Here is an 18,130-nt window from a genome sequence, read left to right on the forward strand (position 1 = left end):
CTTTTGGCCTTGGGAGTCCCCAGGAAAACACAGCCCTATATGGTGGCCTTTGAGTTCTTCTGGAAAAAGGGGAGATCTCAAGGAGGGAAAAGGCCTTGATCTGAAGGAACAGGACTCAGATCAACAGAGGGGAGGGCCCATGTCCTGTCAGTAATCAAGGACCCTAGGGGGAGATTGAGGGGGTGCTCGACTCTACAAGGGAGGGAACTCCCACCAGCAACAAAACCCTACTCTAGCTGCCAGCTGTAGGAAGCTCCATGACAGTCTGCCTGATGCACTATATTTTCATTTCTGCCTCGGGATTCCTAAGAAGGTTTGACTTGGTCTCAGATGTGCATTCTCAGGTCAGCACAGGGAGGAGTTGCAGGCCCTGCCAGAGGTGAAGATAAATAAAAACACTAAGGAGGACTGAGGGACTCAGGACCTCAGGAAAGAGGGGACCTCACAGAGGTCAGGCCCTAGCATCAGTTCAGGAAGACTCCTGGGCAGGATGGGAACACACAGTGAGACCTGACTTGCATATTTGGGTCTCAGAGACACTGGGAGCCTGGTGTAAGGAGCAGGGTCTCAGGTCAGGAGAGTGGAGGGCCCAGATCATGCTAGGATTCCGGTGAGGACCAGAAGAGAGAGTAAGGACCTCTGGACCCTCAAACATTGTCAGCCACTGTAGGGCCCAGCGAGATAAAACACACTGTGTGTCCTGACTTCTGCATCTGGGTCTCAGAGAGTCAGGAGGCCTGGTGTAAGTGGCAGGGCCTCAGGTCAGTAGAAGGGAGGACCCAGGTCCTGCTGGGATTCATGGTGAGGATGCAGAGGGAGGACTGAGGAAACTTCGACCCTAGCCCAGTCAATCCAGGAGCGGGGTGGATGGAAACACGTAGTGAGTCCAGACTTCCACATCTGGGTCTAAGAAACACTGGGGGCCTTGGAAGAAGGAGCAGGGCTTCTCTAAGGTGGGCAGAGGAGAGGGCCCAGACAGTAACCTGACTCAAGCTATGAACTCTGAGGGAGGACAGAGGAGACCTCCCTGGTGTTGAGCCATAGTGTCAGTCCAGGAAGATCCCTGGGGGCCATGGGGATGCATAGCGAGCCTGCAGATCTGATTCTGGGTCTCGGGAGTCAGGAGGCCTGGGGTAAGGAGCAGGGCCTCAGGTCAGAAGGCGGGGAGGGCCCAGGTTCTGTCAGGAGTCAAGGTGAGGACCAGAGGGAGGACAGAGGGACCCTGGGCCCAGTAGGGAATCAGTCCTGGGAGGCCCTTGAGTGGGACAAGCATGACATGAGGCGTGTCCTGACTTCGGCTCTGGGTCCCAGAGACACTGAGAGCTTGTTGTAAGGAGCGGCCTTCAGATGCAGGGATGAAGGCACAGGCCATCCAGGGAGTGCAGGTGGGCAATAGAGGATAGGCCTAAGTGACCCGAAGGAACCCATCTCAGGGAATCCCTGGCCTTTGTTGCCTGATGTGCCATCCAGGATCGTTTCCCATGGTTCTCAGGGCAGCGAGGGCTTTGGTCTGAGGGAACAGGCCTGGAGACAGCAGAGAGAGGAACACAAGATGTGCTGAGGCTCAAGCTAAGATCCCTGAGGGAGGACTCAGGGAGGGACCTGGACTCCAGAACAGGGACAGCGCACTGAAACCTGCCCCTGCTGTCAGCCCTGTGAGGCGTGTTTGTGCCAAGTCCACAGGCAGTGTGTCAGGACGTCCGCATCCAGGTCTGACAGAAGCGGGGGCCATGGTTTAAAAAACGAGGGGCAGGGGCTAATGGGACTGGATGCGAGGACCCGGTGGGAGGACATGAGCGACCCTGAACCCCAGAACAGCATCAGGCCTGGGAAGCCCCTGAGCGGGAAGAGGACAAGTGGCATGTCCAGACTTCCACATCCGGGTCATAGAGCGTCTGGGGGTTCGGGTAAGAGGCAGATCAGGGTCAGCAGCAGGGAAGGTCAAATCCTCCCGAAGTCAAGGCGAGAACCCTCAGGGAGAACTGCGTGGACCCTGGACCCCAGAACAGAGTCACCGACGGGAGGCCATAGGGCAGCTGTCGCACCCCCACATTTGGCCTTGGATCTCACGGATGCGTGGGGCTGTCAGAGGGGAAAGGACTGGGGACAGCACAGGGCAGTCCCGAGGGATGCAGGGTGAGCGTTGAGGACCTTAGAGCCTAAAACAGACAGTGATTTTGTTGCCCGTGGGCTCCTTCTTGGATGTCCCCCAAGCTGGGGGGAACATCTGAAGTGTTCTTGACTTCTGCACCCAGGGTCTGAGGGAGGTGAGAGCCTTGGTCTGAGGATTGTGGCCTCAGGTCAGCAGAGGGTGGAGCCCCAAGACTCTGAGGGAGGACTGAGCAGACCCCTACGCAGACACAGGGGTCCCAAATGAAGTCCTGCCCCGGTGGCCAGTCCTGCGAGGCCAGGCTGGGAGTCAAGAAAAGTAAGCACCCCACTTTCTCCCCTGGGTCTCCGCGGGGTGGTGGCGTTGTTCTGCAGGATGCATGCTGAGGATAGGAGAAGGGATAGTTCCAGCACCTGCCGAAAGTAAACGTGAGCACCTTAGGGACAAAGAGTGGACTCCTGCCCCTGGACAGAGGGACCAACCCCCGATCTGAGCTCCTTGTGAATTGGGTGGGGTGCAGGGGGAGGGCGTGGATTGCTGCGCCCTCACCCTTCTCTCCCAGCTCTCAGGCACGAGAGGACCATGCTGGGAGAGGTCTCAGTCAGGTCATCTGAGGAAGCCCTCCTGGGAGACACACAGGAGTCCCTGGTACTGCCAAGAATCCATGTGGGGACCCCTGAGAGAGGAGGGGCTGGGTCCGAACCCACCCCTCAGGAAAAGGAGGAGATGGCCTAGAAATCTGGCCAGGCCCTACCTGAGAACCCTGGGAACCCTGGGTGGAGCCTGTTGGGCTGAGCCCCTCCTCCTCTCCAGATCCCTGGTCTCAGGGAGGGGAGGGCCTGGGCCTGGGCCTGAGGGTCTGGACTCTAGTCAGTGGGGGAGGCAGGGACCTTGGCCCTGGCCCTGGCCCTGGTGGGGATGGAGGTGAGAAATGAGGGCATGCCTCCCACAGCAGGATCCCTAGGGACCAGGCTTGCCCTGCTACTTCTCTCAGCCATGGGGAGACAGGAAATGGTGGGCTAATTGATTTTTCCCTCTGGCGTCCTCCGGAGATGAGGCCTCAGCACAGGGCGGCTGAGAGTTTTCCCAGGCCTTCCGTGGGGTCAAGGTATCGACCAAGAGGCACACCCATCCCAGCACAGATGGAACCCCGAGCCTGGCCATCCCTGGACATCCGTGACAAGCCCTGTGGACCTTTGGCAGTTGTGGCCAGATGTGGGCCTCCTAGCTTACCTTCTGTGGAGTCTCAGGGCTGCGTGGCCTTGCTGTGATCCTTTGGCCTCAGTCCCACGTTGGGTGGGGCCCAGGCTCTGGCAGGGGAAATAGCCGCCTCTTGAGAGGCCAAGGAGGGGACCACCCAGCCTGGACTGGTGGGGACCTCACAGAGTCCGACCCAGCCCTCCTGTCTGCACCCTGAGGTGCCCCTCCCTTTCTCCTCCAGGGGCTTCAAGAACTCAGAGTCGAGGTCTCTGCCTGAGGCAGGAGTCCCTAAGGTCACAGAGCAGGGGAGGCGCAGGGGAGTGCCACAGGTCAAGGTGAGGACCCAGGGGCTTGCCCTTCCCATCCTCTCCTAAGCAGGAAGCAGCCCACTGTCAGCTCTGGGACCTCAGGCCTCTGCAGGCCGGCTGGACTCTGAGGAGCCATCCCACCTCTGTCTTCAGGTTCAGCCCGACAGGCGCCATGTCCCTGGGTCGGAGGAGTGAGCTCTGGAAGCTGGAGGAAGACCCAGTCCCGGCCCAGAGCCTGGTGGAGGCACAGCTGTCCGGGGCTGGGGAGGAGGGGGGCCCATGTCCCTCCTCCTCAGCCTCTGCCTCCTCCCAGTCCAGCCCCTCTCGCATCTCCTGCTCTGCCCTGTTTCTGGGCCCTCCGGAGGAGGGGTCTGCTGCTGGGGGCCCAAGTGCTCCCCAGAGCCCTCAGAGTGCCTGCCCCTCCCCCACTGGCCTGGCAGCCACTGCATGGGGCCAGCCCCACCATGGCTCCAGCAGCCCAGATGAGGAGGGGTCGAGCGGCTGGGAGGAGCCCGAGGAAGCCCAGCCCCTGCTCCAGGACACACTCCAGGGGAAGGCTGCTGACCTGGTGGCGTTCCTGGGGCTCAAGTATCTCACCCAGCAGCGCACCAGCCAGGCAGAGATGCTGGAGGTGGTCGGCAACGACTACCAGGACGCCTTCCCCGTGATCTTCGGCCAAGCGTCCGAGTGCATGCGGCTGGTCTTTGGCGTGGATGTGAAGGAGGTGGACCCCAGCGACCACTCCTACGTCCTGGTCACCGTCCTGGGCCTCACCTGCGGTGGGCTGCCGAGCGGTGAGCAGGGCATGCCCAAGACCGGCCTCCTGGTGGTGCTCTTGGGGGTGATCGTCCTGGAGGGCGACTGTGCCCCGGAGGAGAAGGTGTGGGAAGTGCTGGGGGTCATGGGGGTGTACGCCAGCAGGGAGCACGTCATCTACGGGGAGCCCAGGGAGCTCCTCACCAATGTCTGGGTGCAGGAAGGGTACGTGGAGTACCGGCAGGTGCCCGGCAGCGACCCTGCCCGCTACGAGTTCCTGTGGGGTCCCAGGGCCTATGCTGAAACCAGCAAGTTCCAAGTGCTGGAGTATTTGCTGCGGGTCAGTCGCGGGCAGCAGCCTTCGTCCCTGGCCCTGTGTGAAGAGTCTGTGAGCGATGAGGAAGAGGGGGCCTGAGCCCCAGGGGTGGCCAGGCCCTTTCCAGGCTTTGGTGGGGCCAACAGATTCTCCTGCGGGATGCTGGGCGGGAAGTGAGGCTGCTTGCTGGTTCTTTCCTGTTACTGTGTGTGTGTGTGTGTGTGTGTGAAGAGGCAGCCCTGGGCTTTCTAAGGAGTGCAGGGCCAAGGAGGGTTGGGAGAAGAAAGCTGGGCAAGGAGCCTCCGTGGGGGGGATGGGAGGGGGCTGTTCTCTGTGATGACTCCCACATGCAGAGCTTGGTGTCCTCGAGGAAGCTCTCCAGTGGGGTTCCTTGGCATAGAAGGTTTCATCCGCTTCGGCGGCTGAGTGTGTGAGTGACATCCGCCCCCCCCCCCCACACAGCATTTGTCCTTACCCAGTTCAAGAGTTAAGAGTTTTGTCATGTCCTGGAAACCAGGTGGGACCCCTTGCCTCCTTCTTTGGGCTCTGGACCAAAATCACAGGGCATTGGTCTAAGGATGGGTTGAAAAGGTGAAAAAAGGAAGAGTGAAGTGATGGGGTCAGGAAATAGAGAAATAAAAGGGAAAGTTTGTTGGTTCTTGCTTCTGATGCTTTGCTGTCTGTCACTGTGCAAATGCTAAAGGCACACGCAGATGTGTGCTCCTGCATTGGCTTGGTTCTTCAAGAAAGGAGGAGAAACCTGTCAGCGCAGAGGGAGCCCTGCTCGCCTTGATTGCCAGCCAGTGGCTGAGCTCTGCTCTCTGGAAGGCACTGTGGGTGAGCAGTGAGGACACCAGGAGAAGCAGGACACGTCCCAGGCATAGGGGACTGTGTCCAGCAGCCGCAGTGTTGGCAGGAAGGTGGGGAGGGGTGCCCTGAGCCCTGCAGAAGAAGGGGAAGCAGGGTGACGGGGTGTGGCTCCCGGGGCGAGCACTGCAGTGCAAATGCCCCTGGCCCGGCCTGGGTGTCTGGGGAGACCAGAGGGGCGCCGTGATGGCTTCTGTGCAGCTGGTCACCAGGAACCTGCGTGGTGACAGTAGCCAGACTCCACTCTCTGCCTCCCTGTTAAGGAAGTGGTGGGGTGGGTGCGAGACTGGTTGTGAGGCGGACAGGCTCCAACCCTGCCTGCCCGAGTCCAGGTAAGGAGACCAGGGAGGACCGGGGGACCCCGGCCCTGCCCGTTCCCCTCTCCTCCCCCACCTACCCCCTCGCCGGAACCCATCGCCGCCCGACGTGCTGGCGGCCCTAGGGGACCCCTTCCTAAGGGGTCCGGAAGTGACGAGCTCCGACTTCCGCCTCAGAGCTCTGAGAGCGGCGACGACCTCCGCGTGAGGGAGGCGGGATCTTGGTCAGCTGAGGCGAGGCGTGCAGGTAGACCCACCCGTGAGGGAGCACACTGGGGGTGGGGGTGGGGGTGGGGGTGGGGCGCCCAGGAGCCAGGTGGCCCCTGCCGGTAGCCCCGAGAGACCGCGGGCAGGGGCAGCGTCGTCCGGCTGCGCCCCTCCCGCCGGGGCCCAGGACAGTGGCCACAGGTCCCCAGAGGGGCGGGCCCAGGCCCTCCCTGGAGCGGGTGGTGGGACCTGAGGGAGAACTGTGCGGCCCACCCTCCCCCGCTTCGGTCCAGGCACTGGGTTCCTGGCGCGGCCGGGCCCTGGGGGTCCCTAGGGAGGGTGGCCACAGAGGGCGTCTGGTGAAATGCACCTCGGGGGTCTGAGGGAGCTTAGGACCTTGGTCAGAGCGGAAGGATGCCAGGTCGGGAAGGGGCAGGGGCAGAGGCAGGCCCAGGGAGTCCAGGTAGGGACCGCGTGGGGACGGATCGGGGGCAGGACCCACGGACATAGAAGCCGGGGACAGAGGGGACCTCAGCGCGGTCGGGCCCCAGGGTCAGACCGGGAAGGCCCCTGGGAGGGATAGGGACACATGGCCGATGGGGCGGGATTGGTGCATCCAGGTCTCCCGAGAGACTGGGGGCCTTGGTGGAAGGACCAGGGACTCCCTCAGGTGGGCAAGGGGAGGACCCAGGTCCTACTGGGCGTCGTGGTGAGGCTACAGAGGGAGGACTGCGGGACACTAGACACCAGCAGTCAGGGAAGGTCCACCGGGGGGGGGGGGGGGAGGGGAAGGTGGGTCCACGTGGTGAGTCAGGAGTTCCACATACGGGTCTCTGAGAGACTAAAGGCCTGATGGAAGGAGCGGATGCTCAGGTAGGCAGAAGGGAGGGCCCAGGTCCTGCTGGGCATCGTGGTGAGGATGCAGAGGGAGGACTGCAGGTCGCTGGACCCCAGCAGAGTCAGTCATAGAAGATACATGGGCGGGCGGGGGCGGGGGCAATGCGCGGGGGGGGGGGGGGGCGCGGATGGGAACACGTGGTGAGTCTGGACTTCCGCATACGGGTCTCTGAGAGATTAAACGCCTGATGGAGGGAGCCAAAGCTCAGGTGGGCAGAGGGGAGGGTCCTGGCGCGAATCGAGAGGAGACCAGGGATGAACCATAACGGAGGACAGAGGGGACCCTGGCAGAAGTCCGCCTAGGATGGCAGTCTAGGGAGCCTACCGGGCGGGATGGGAACACGCCGCCACTGGGGCCGGACTTCGGCAACGTGGTCTCCTGAGAGAATGGGGGCCTCGGAGGAAGAAGTCTGTCTTCCATCCGGTGGACAGAGGGGAGGGCCCAGGTCCTGCTGGGCTTCAATGTGAGGATGCAGAGGGAGGACTGAGAGACCCTGGTTCCTAGCACAGGGTTTCTATGAAGGCCCCTGGTGCGGGATGGGAACACGTGGTGAGTCTTGACTTCTGCATCTGGGTGTCCGAGTGATAAAGGGCCTGTCGTAAGGAGCAGATCTCAGGTCTTTAGAGGCGAGGGCCCAGGCGCTTATGGGCGTCAAGGTATGAACCCTGAGGGAGGACAGAGGGGAACTCACAGAGGTCAGGCCCTAGTGTCAGTCCAGGAAGGCCCCTGGGCGCGATGGGGAAACGAGGCCAGTGTGGCTGGACTGGTGCATCCGGGTCTCCCGAGAGACTGGGGACCTGGTGAAAGGAGCCAATGCTCAGGTGGGCAGAGGGGAGACCCCATGGCCTGCTGGGCTTCATGCTGAGGATGCAGAGGGAAGACTGAAGGACGCTGGACCCCAGCACAGAGGCAGTGAGGGAAGGTCCGTGCAGGGGGGATTGGAGGTGGTGAGTCAGGACTTTTGCATCCGCAGTGTCAGAGACCCTGGGGGCCTGGGTGGAAGGAGCAGGGCCTCCCTCCGGTGTGCAGAGGAGAGGGCCTAGGCAGTAACCCGAGTCAAGCTATGAACTCTGAGGGAGGACAGAGGAGATCTCCCAGGGGTGGGGCCATAGTGTCAGTCCAGGAAGATCCCTGGGGGCCATGGGGATGCATAGCGAGCCTGCAGATCCGATTCTGGGTCTCAGGAGTCAGGAGGCGTGCGGTAAGGAGCACGGCCTCAGGTCGGAAGGCTGGGAGGGCCCAGCTTCTGTCGGGAGTCAAGGTGAGGACCAGAGGGAGGACAGAGGGACCCTGGGCCCAGTAGGGAATCAGTCCTGGGAGGCCCTTGAGTGGGACAAGCATGACATGAGGCGTGTCCTGACTTCGGCTCTGGGTCCCAGAGACACTGAGAGCTTGTTGTAAGGAGCGGCCTTCAGATGCAGGGATGAAGGCACAGGCCATCCAGGGAGTGCAGGTGGGCAATAGAGGATAGGCCTAAGTGACCCGAAGGAACCCATCTCAGGGAATCCCTGGCCTTTGTTGCCTGATGTGCCATCCAGGATCGTTTCCCATGGTTCTCAGGGCAGCGAGGGCTTTGGTCTGAGGGAACAGGCCTGGAGACAGCAGAGAGAGGAACACAAGATGTGCTGAGGCTCAAGCTAAGATCCCTGAGGGAGGACTCAGGGAGGGACCTGGACTCCAGAACAGGGACAGCGCACTGAAACCTGCCCCTGCTGTCAGCCCTGTGAGGCGTGTTTGTGCCAAGTCCACAGGCAGTGTGTCAGGACGTCCGCATCCAGGTCTGACAGAAGCGGGGGCCATGGTTTAAAAAATGAGGGGCAGGAGCTAATGGGACTGGATGCGAGGACCCGGTGGGAGGACATGAGCGACCCTGAACCCCAGAACAGATCAGGCCTGGGAAGCCCCTGAGCGGGAAGAGGACAAGTGGCGTGTCCAGACTTCCACATCCGGGTCATAGAGCGTCTGGGGGTTCGGGTAAGAGGCAGATCGGGGTCAGCAGCAGGGAAGGTCAAATCCTCCCGAAGTCAAGGCGAGAACCCTCAGGGAGAACTGCGTGGACCCTGGACCCCAGAACAGAGTCACCGACGGGAGGCCATAGGGCAGCTGTCGCACCCCCACATTTGGCCTTGGATCTCACGGATGCGTGGGGCTGTCAGAGGGGAAAGGACTGGGGACAGCACAGGGCAGTCCCGAGGGATGCAGGGTGAGCGTTGAGGACCTTAGAGCCTAAAACAGACAGTGATTTTGTTGCCCGTGGACTCCTTCTTGGATGTCCCCCAAGTGGGGGGAGCAGCTGAAGTGTTCTTGACTTCTGCACCCAGGGTCTGAGGGAGGAGAGAGCCTTGGTCTGAGGAGTGTGGCCTCAGGTCAGCAGAGGGTGGAGTCCCAAGACCCTGAGGGAGGACTGAGCAGACCCCCACGCAGACACAGGGGTCCCAAATGAAGTCCTGCCCTGATGCTCAGTCCTGCGAGGCCAGGCTGGGAGTCAAGAAAGTAAGCACCCCACTTTCTCCTCTGGGTCTCAGTGGGATGGTGGCATTGGCCTGCAGGGTGCATGCTGAGGTTAGGAGAAGGGATAGTTCCAGCACCTGCCGAAAGTAAACGTGAGCACCTTAGGGACAAAGAGTGGACTCCTGCCCCTGGACAGAGGGGCCAGCCCCCAATCTCAGCTCATTGTGAATTGGGTGGGGTGCAGGGGGAGGGCATGGATTGCTGCGTCCTCACCCTTCTCTCCCAGCTCTCAGGCACGTGAGGACCATGCTGGGAGAGGTCTCAGTCAGGTCATCTGAGGAAGCCCTCCTGGGAGACACGCAGGAGTCCCTAGTCCTGCCAAGAGTCCATGTGGGGACCCCAGATGGAGGAGTGGCTGGGTCCGAACCCACCCCTCAGGAAAAGGACGGGATGGCCTTGAAATCTGGCCAGGCCCTACCTGGGAACCCTGGGTGGAGCCTCTTTGGCTGAGCCCCTCCTCGTCTCCAGATCCCTGGTCTCAGGGAGGGGAGGGCCTGGGCCTGAGGGTCTGGACTCTGGTCAGTGGGGGAGGCAGGGGCCATGGCCCTGGCCCTGGCCCTGGCCCTGGTGGGGGTGGAGGTGAGAAATGAGGGCATGTGGGGCACCTGGGTGGCTCAGTCGTTAAGCGTCTGCCTTCGGCTCAGGGCGTGATCCCGGGGTTCTGGGATCGAGCCCCACGTTGGGCTCTTCCTCTGGGAGCCTGCTTCTTCCTCTCCCACTCCCCCTGCTTGTGTTCCCTCTCTCGCTAGCTGTCTCTCTCTCTCCCAAATAAATACATAAAATCTTAAAAAAAAAAAAATAGAAATGAGTGCATGCCTCCCACAGCAGGATCTCTAGGGCCCAGGCCTACCCTGCCTCTTCTGTCAGCCCAGGGGAGATGGGGGATTGGTGGGCCGACTGATTTCTCCTGACATTTCCTTCTGGTGTCTCCCAGAGATGAGGCCTCAGCACCAGGAGGGTGGCCTCAGCTTCAACACAGGGAGTGTTCCTAGGCCTTCCTTGGGGTTAAGGTGAAGCCTTAGAGGCGTACCCATCCCAGCACATGTGGAACCCCGAGCTTGGCCATCCCTCCAGATCTGTGACGAGCCCTGTAGAACTTTGGCAGGCATGGCCAGATGTGGGCCCCCTTCTGTGGAGTCTCAGGGCTGCATGGTCTTGCTGTGAGCCTTTGGCCTCAGGGCCACGGTGGGTGGGGCCCAGGCCCTGGCAGGGGAAATAGCAGCCCCCTGAGAGGCCAAGGAGGGGACCGCCCAGCCTGGACTGGTGAGGACCTCAGTCTGACCCAGCCCTCCTGTGCTCACTGGGGGCCTGGGGCTGTGCTTGCAGTCTGCACCCTGAGGTGCCTCCTCCTTCCCTCCTCTAGGGGCTTAAAGAACTGGGAGCTGAGGCCTCAGTCTGAGGCAGGATTCCCTAAGGTCAGGGCAGAGGAGGTGCAGGCAAGTGCCAGTGGTCGAGGTGAGGTCCATGCTCTGCGTGTGGAGCCAGGGGTTCTCCCATCCCACCACAGAGGGGACCCCTCAGCACCCAAGCTGACACAGCCCACTGTCAGCTTTAGGACCTCGGGCCTCTCCTGGCTGGGCTGCACCCTGAGGAGCCATCCCACATCTTTCTTCAGGTTCAGCCCTACACAGACGCCATGTCCCTGGGTCAGAGGAGTGAGCTCTGGAAGCTGGAGGAAGACCCAGTCCCGACCCAGAGCCTGGTGGAGGCACAGCTGTCCGGGGCTGGGGAGGAGGGGGGCCCATCTCCCTCCTCCTCAGCCTCTGCCTCCTCCCAGTCCAGCCCCTCTCGCATCTCCTGCTCTGCCCTGTTTCTGGGCCCTCCGGAGGAGGGGTCTGATGCTGGGGGCCCAAGTGCTCCCCAGAGCCCTCAGAGTGCCTGCCCCTCCCCCACTGACCTGGCAGCCACTGCATGGGGCCAGCCTGACCATGGCTCCAGCAGCCCAGATGAGGAGGGGTCGAGCGGCTGGGAGGAGCCCGAGGAAGCCCAGCCCCTGCTCCAGGACACACTCCAGGGTTAGGCGGCTGACCTGGTGGCGTTCCTGGTGCTCAAGTATCGCACCCAGCAGCGCATCAGCCAGGCAGAGATGCTGGAAGTGGTCGGCAACGACTACCAGGACGCCTTCGCCGTGATCTTCGGCCAAGCGTCCGAGTGCATGCGGCTGGTCTTTGGCGTGGATGTGAAGGAGGTGGACCCCAGCGACCACTCCTACGTCCTGGTCACCGTCCTGGGCCTCACCTGCGGTGGGTTGCCGAGTGGTGAGCAGGGCATGCCCAAGACCGGCCTCCTGGTGGTGCTCTTGGGGGTGATCGTCCTGGAGGGCGACTGTGCCCCGGAGGAGAAGGTGTGGGAAGTGCTGGGGGTCATGGGAGTGTATGCTGGCAGGGAGCACGTCATCTACGGGGAGCCCAGGGAGCTCCTCACCAATGTCTGGGTGCAGGAAGGGTACGTGGAGTACCGGCAGGTGCCCGGCAGCGACCCTGCCCGCTACGAGTTCCTGTGGGGTCCCAGGGCCTATGCTGAAACCAGCAAGTTCCAAGTGCTGGAGTATTTGCTGCAGGTCAGTCGTGGGCAGCAGCCTTCCTCCCTGGCCCTGTGTGAAGAGTCTGTGAGCAATGAGGAAGAGGGGGCCTGAGCCCCAGGGGTGGCCAGGCCCTTTCCAGGCTTTGGTGGGGCCGGCAGCTTCTCCTGTGGGATGCTGGGCGGGAAGTGAGGCTGCTTGCTGGTTCTTTCCTGTTAGTGTTTGTTTGTGTGTGTGTGTGTGAAGAGACAGCCCTGGGCATTCTAAGGAGTGCAGGGCCAGGGAGGGTTGGGGGAAGAAAGCGGGCAAGGAGCCTCCTTGGGGGAGACGGGAGGGGGCTGTTCTCTGTGATGACTCCCACATCCAGAGCTTGGTGTCCTCGAGGAAGCTCTCCAGTGGGGTTCCTTGGCATAGAAGATTTCATCCGCTTCGGGGGCTGAGTGTGTGAGTGACATCCCCCCCCCCCCGCCACAGCATTTGTCCTTAGCCAGTTCAAGAGTTAAGAGTTTTGTCATGTCCTGGAAATAAGCTGGGAGATCTTCCCTCCTTGTTTGGGTTCTGGAATGAAATTACAGGGCATTGGCATAGAAATTTGCTGGAAAGGCGAAAGAATGGAGCACTCAAGTGACGGGGTCAGAAAATAGGGAAATAAAAGATTGTTCATTTTGCTTCTTATTCCATCTTGTCTGAAATTTTGGAAAAGTAACATAGATGTGTGCTTCTGTATTGGCTTGGTTCTTCAAGAAAGGAGGAGAGACGTCATCTCAGCACATAGGGAGCCCTTCTCACTGTCTCACTGATTTCCAGACATTGGCTGGGAGCACTGCACTGTGGAAGGCCCTGTGTGTGAGCACTGAGTACAGTAGGATAAGCAGGACATGTACCACCCTTAGGTGGCTGTCTAGCAGCTGCACTCATGGCAGGAAAGTGGGGAGGGATGCCCTGAGACGTACAGAACCAGTGGAAGAAGGGTGCTCCCGGGGCAAGCACTGTAGTGGAAACGCCCCTGGCCTGGGTGGCTCGGGCTGTCTGGTCACCATAACTCCTTCTGTGCAGCCGATCACCGTGAACCTGGGGGGTGACAGTGGCCCTACTTGGAGACAGGGTGCCTTAGGGGTGGGAGCAAAGTCTGAAATGGATAATTACTCTGAGAAGTTCCTTTTGGATCATGGACAAACCAGAGAGAAATCTCCTCCTGGGGCAGGAAAGGAAGTTATCCTGCACTCTCGTCCCAGTGCCATTAAACACAGTGTACAGACTAGGTGTTTTATATCCATCATCTGCAAGAATTTCTGGAGAAATACAGGGATATTCGTTTGAGTGGGCGCCCCGAAGACTCTAGACTGATACTCTTGTTCCTGAGCATGGAAAGCCAGATAAAAGACATTTTAATTTGGTTATCTTGAGTGTAATTTGGACAGCTGTAAGTAAGCAAAGTCTAGGTTTTGGTGAGGGAGAAATGAATGAAAAGAGTGGTTTGGGTGGAAGAGCAGCCAGGAGGGAGGGAAGGAGCTGGTCTTTGACTCAAATTCTAGGAGTTTTGTGTTGTATCCGGCTGGGACAACTGCCTCACACCTGCTTTCCACACATATTCTCATATATCCCATATATATCCTCTGATTTAGAAAATGGATTGAGTTTTACTTACGAAGCACCCTCTTTGGCTGATTAGCTATTCCATGGCCTATTGAGCTGCACATTCTCTAACATGACCTGGATAACAAAAAATATCCCAGAGGAGAGAGTGGAAGGCTCTGGGATCAAAACAACATTCGAAATCACTGCCATTCGTCAAAGTTCCAGTTTATGCCGGGCACCGTGCAAGGTGCTTTCGATACATTACATGCATTCCTGCAGTCCTACAAGACGGGGCTTATCAAACCCACTCGCCTCACAGACGAAGAACCTGAGGCTCACGGGGCTTGGTCATTTTCCCAGGATCACATGGCTAGTGAGTGACAGGGCAGAGACTAGAACCCTGGTCTGAATTCATCTAGAGCGCATGCTGTTCCCGCCCACCCCAGCCTGTGGCCAACCTTCTGAGTCGTACATCATTCCTGAGGACAGCATGGAGTCTCCCAGGTGACAAAAAGAAGGATGCTGTGGCTAAGGTACTAAAACCCGGGCTAAGGAAGGAAGGTGACAATGAGAATCAAACAGGATTTGGGTACTGTCTGTGGGCTTTATTAACCTAGAGTTCTTCTGCCTGAGCCCCAGAGTTCCAAGGCAAATCTGACCTCAGAAACTCCTCCCAGCAATAAAGTCAGTCGTCATAACAAATTGAAGTAGTTGCATTTGGTTGAGCACCTACTGGGTAGCGATACTTGGGAGAAACTTTAATGTTCATCCATAGCGTGTCTTGCTTTCCTTCCAGGACACAGGGGACACTACACTGCCAGTCCGCTTGTAGTTAGGGAGGGTTGCGTGATGGCCCTTTGCCGTAGAGACGTGAGCAGAAGCATTGTTTCTCACATCCAGGCATCTGAGAGCCAGTATGTCAGCTCCATGCTACCTCCCTTGATTCACCAGCAAACATGGTGACCCTGTGTTGAGATAGGGGAGCCACAAGATGAAAGTGTCCTGGACCCAAGGCCTAGGAAAAGCCCAGGGCCCCTGCCAAACTATATCAGAATTTATGTGCACAAAAATTTATGTGCACTTTTGTCGTGTTAACCCTTCAAATGTCTGGGTTTGTCTGTTGCATCAGTTAGCAGTTACTTTCACACGGCTGCTTTTCTGTTGTTAGGCTTATCCAGAAATTTTACTTATGAAAGTAGTAGTTCGTATCTTCCTATTGCAAAAAACTTCTTCTTTTTTTGTTATAATAATATTTTTATTATGTTAGTCACCATACAGTACATCCCTGGCTTTTGATGTAAAGTTCCATGATTCGTTAGTTGCGTATAACACCCAGTGCCCCACGCAATACGTGCCCTCCTTACTACCCATCACCAGCCTATCCCATTCCCCCACCCCCCTCCCCTCTGAGGCCCTCAGTTTGTTTCTCAGAGTCCATAGTCTCTCATGCTTCATTCCCCCTTCTGATTACCCCCCCTTTCTTTAGCCCTTTCTTCTCCTACCGCTCTTCCTAGTTCTTATGTTCCATAGATGAGAGAAACCATATGATAATTGTCTTTCTCTTGCAAAAAACTTCTAAAAATACAGATCAGTCACAATATCCCCTTTTCAAAGTTCCTCCACAATTCAGCCTCCTCCTCCTCAGAAGTCACCATGACTAACAATCTAGCATGTGTTATTTTATTTTAATTTTTTAATTGATTTTTCTTTCTTTGAGAAAGAGTGTGTGAGTGGAGAGAGGGGCAAAGGGGGAAGGAGAGAGACTCTCAGGACCCTGAGATCATGACCTGAGCCGAAATCAAGAGTTGGACGCTTAACCGGCTGAGCCACCCAGGCACCCCTAGTGTGTGTTATTTTAAAGATGACTATGTGTTTTTCAGAGGTCTGCTCTAAGAATATATTGTTTTTATTCAACATAAGAGGTAATACTATGCATATTGATCTGCCGCTAGCTTTTGTCACTTAATAAAATGGATGCAGGATCTTCCCATGACAGCACATATAGATCTACCTCACTTTTGAAACTACTCCCTGGAATGTTAAAGTTTGTATATACCATAATTAATCACGTAATTTTTTTCTCCTGGTGGAAACATAGGTTGTTTTCCCTTTGTCATATGATTCATAAGATGAAAACAACATCTTTGAATATGAATCCTTGGGTAGACATGAATGTTTTCTAATAATATATTCATACTAACATAGACATTGGGTTAGAGTGGAAGGGGTGTGAATAGTGTAACATTTCATAAATACATCTGAAATTTTATTCAAAAAGTGGTATGCCAGTTTGCATTCTCATAAAAATTGGAAATGATTTAAGATTCTGCAATATCAACAAGACATTTCCCCCTTTATGTTGAGAAAGAAGGATTTGGCCAGAATGACCAGCAGCCAGGGGAGGAGACCAGCCAGGACACCCTCAGTAGTGAGGGGCATTGAGAGCATCCCGGGGAAAGTGATGGCCAGAGCCCATGAGAGAAATCAAGTACAAAACCAAGTCCAGAGAGCCCCAGGCAGACTGGCAGTCAGGGCTCTGAATCGCGAGTTCAGCTACAGGGGAAAGGGACCAAAAGGAGAGAAGGTGGAGAGGCAGGGGAATTCAGGAGAAAAAAACATGGATGGGCTGGGGAAGTCTCTGAATCATTATCACCAGCTGAAAGTTGCAGGGTGGTCTGACAGGGCAGGTCTGTTGGATGAAGGGATCAGCAGCTTGCCAGACACCCCACTACCATAGAGTCCCCCTACCTCTGTCAGGAAGAGTATGCCTGGCTCCCTGCACCTGAGCTCAGGTGAGCGACATCTCTTGACTACTCTAGTGGTCCAGGGCATCCTTGCCAGGGTCCCAGGGCTGGAAGCTGTCATGGTGCCTGCTGGAGGTGGGGCCTTCCCCCCTGGCTGCAGTGCGACCCCACACAGTGGGTGGGGCTATGTGAGTAAGGGGTGAGTGACTGAGGAAGGACAGCTGAGATAGGCCAGGAATACCCAGGAGCAGTGGAAGGGAGCATGCAGCTAGCGGCAAGGAGGGTGAAATCAGAAGGAGAAAGCCCTGGGACTAATCACCTCAGACTCTGCAGATAAAGGGCTGGGCGTGGACATGTTTGAAAGCTGTCCAAATGGTGTGCCTGGCTCAGACTGCCTTCCAGAGCTGCTGAGGTCGTGGCATAGCAGGGGTGGCTGTCCTGTCCTGTGGCTATGATGGCTGGTCTGTGTTGCCGCCAGTTTGCAGGGTGGGTGGAAAACCTGTGGAGATGGCTTTTTCTTACTCAACTGATAAGAAAGTGGGGGCTCCGGTGCAGGACAAGGAGCGTGAATGGGCTGGGGAAATCTCCTGATAGTCCGACCATGTTTCCTAGGGAGGAAGCACCATGGACCATCCTGTTGAGAGCACCCCCACCTCCAAGATGGTGTTTGGACCTGGGGAGGAGAAGTCCATGGTGACACCCTTAGTAATAGTTTCCCATGGGAATTCTGAAGTTACATGAGCAGTTGGAGAACTGTGGGTTCCATCCATGGAGGTGCAAGGCCCAGGCAGGGGGCAGGCTCCACATTTTGAATCAGTGAATGGCACCCTCCAGCAACTTGATTTATATATACATATGTACATGTAATTTTTAAAGGAAACATGGAAAAATTCCTCTGATAGGTGGATTTCTGGTTGAATACAGGCATATATATGCCATTTTGGGTTACTCTTTAATACTCTGCTCCTGGCATCCTTGTTAAGGCTGAACATGTATCTACCAGTACTCAACACTTACTTCCTCTAACCTTGTTTCAGGCAGCTGGCACCTCTGTAGTAAGTAAAGTTACTCATGACAAACAGAGCAAGCAGCTGGCGGCAATTTTGGGCCCCAGAAGCTAGGATTCCATGAATCCATCCTGTACGTCTTGTATCTAACTGGAAAATCTTTATGATGCATTCTGCATCTAACTGGTAGACTGTCAACAAATTTTAGAGGTGAAACCTGTTACTCCAGCTGAAGCCTTGCACAAGATCCACTCCATGCAACCTGAGCAAGCCAGAGTAGTCTGGTGGAAATGAGGACTGTGAACCCAATCCCATCCACTCAGCACCCTTTCTTCACCCTTGGGGCAGTGGGTCCCAACAGCCGGACATAGAGCCCTAGGCTTCCCCGCACTTGCCCAAGCACAGCTGGGAACGTTCTGTGCTAGAAGACTATTTCTCAGGCATGGACTTCCTTATGTTCCTGCACAGGTGTATAGATGTGGACTCTGTTCTGTCCAGTACTCTGAAGGCTAGTTTTGCTGCCTGGCTTTCCAGCACTGCCAACAACTTGTGGCCCCCCAACCTCTGCATACCCAGTACACTTTACCATCCCCTATCTTGTTTCCCTAAGTCCTCATTGCCCACCACCCCTGAACTAAAAGGCACACACCATCCTCCTACTTACCTTTGTTTCTCTATTCTCAGCACAGGACCAGCTATTCTCCCTCCAGCCCCGCCCCCCGCCCTGGATTTTGCACAGTCTCCTCTCTCCTGCTAACACCAATCCCTGTCTCTATCTTCCCAGACCTGG

The 18,130-nt window shown here is 57.3% G+C and overlaps 2 protein-coding genes across 2 annotated transcripts; both read left to right on the plus strand.

The window, feature by feature from the left end:
* Window positions 1–1,759: 1,759 nt before the first annotated feature.
* LOC125281272 (melanoma-associated antigen 4-like) lies at window positions 1,760–4,789 on the plus strand. Its single transcript, XM_048213817.1, has 2 exons — window positions 1,760–1,907; window positions 4,059–4,789. The coding sequence occupies exons 1-2, from the start codon at window positions 1,760–1,762 to the stop codon at window positions 4,787–4,789; spliced, it is 879 nt and encodes a 292-aa protein (XP_048069774.1).
* Window positions 4,790–11,126: 6,337 nt separating this feature from the next.
* On the plus strand, window positions 11,127–12,125 carry LOC125281271 (melanoma-associated antigen 10-like). The gene is made up of 2 exons (XM_048213816.1): window positions 11,127–11,198; window positions 11,511–12,125. Exons 1-2 carry the CDS (start codon window positions 11,127–11,129, stop codon window positions 12,123–12,125), a joined length of 687 nt encoding a protein of 228 aa, XP_048069773.1.
* The last annotated feature ends 6,005 nt before the right edge of the window (window positions 12,126–18,130 follow it).

The sequence above is a fragment of the Ursus arctos genome, chromosome X (genome assembly GCF_023065955.2).
Source record: "Ursus arctos isolate Adak ecotype North America chromosome X, UrsArc2.0, whole genome shotgun sequence".
Classification (NCBI taxonomy): domain Eukaryota; kingdom Metazoa; phylum Chordata; class Mammalia; order Carnivora; family Ursidae; genus Ursus; species Ursus arctos.

Excerpts from the sequence above, each read along its gene's own strand:
- LOC125281272 (XM_048213817.1), top strand. The coding sequence starts at position 1,760 with ATGGGACTGGATGCGAGGACCCGGTGGGAGGACATGAGCGACCCTGAA. Across the intron at positions 1,908-4,058 it reads TAGAGCGTCTGGGGGTTCGG|CCACTGCATGGGGCCAGCCC; the intron begins GTAAGAGGCAGA and ends CTGGCCTGGCAG.
- LOC125281271 (XM_048213816.1), top strand. The coding sequence starts at position 11,127 with ATGTCCCTGGGTCAGAGGAGTGAGCTCTGGAAGCTGGAGGAAGACCCA. Across the intron at positions 11,199-11,510 it reads CGACCCAGAGCCTGGTGGAG|GCGGCTGACCTGGTGGCGTT; the intron begins GCACAGCTGTCC and ends CTCCAGGGTTAG.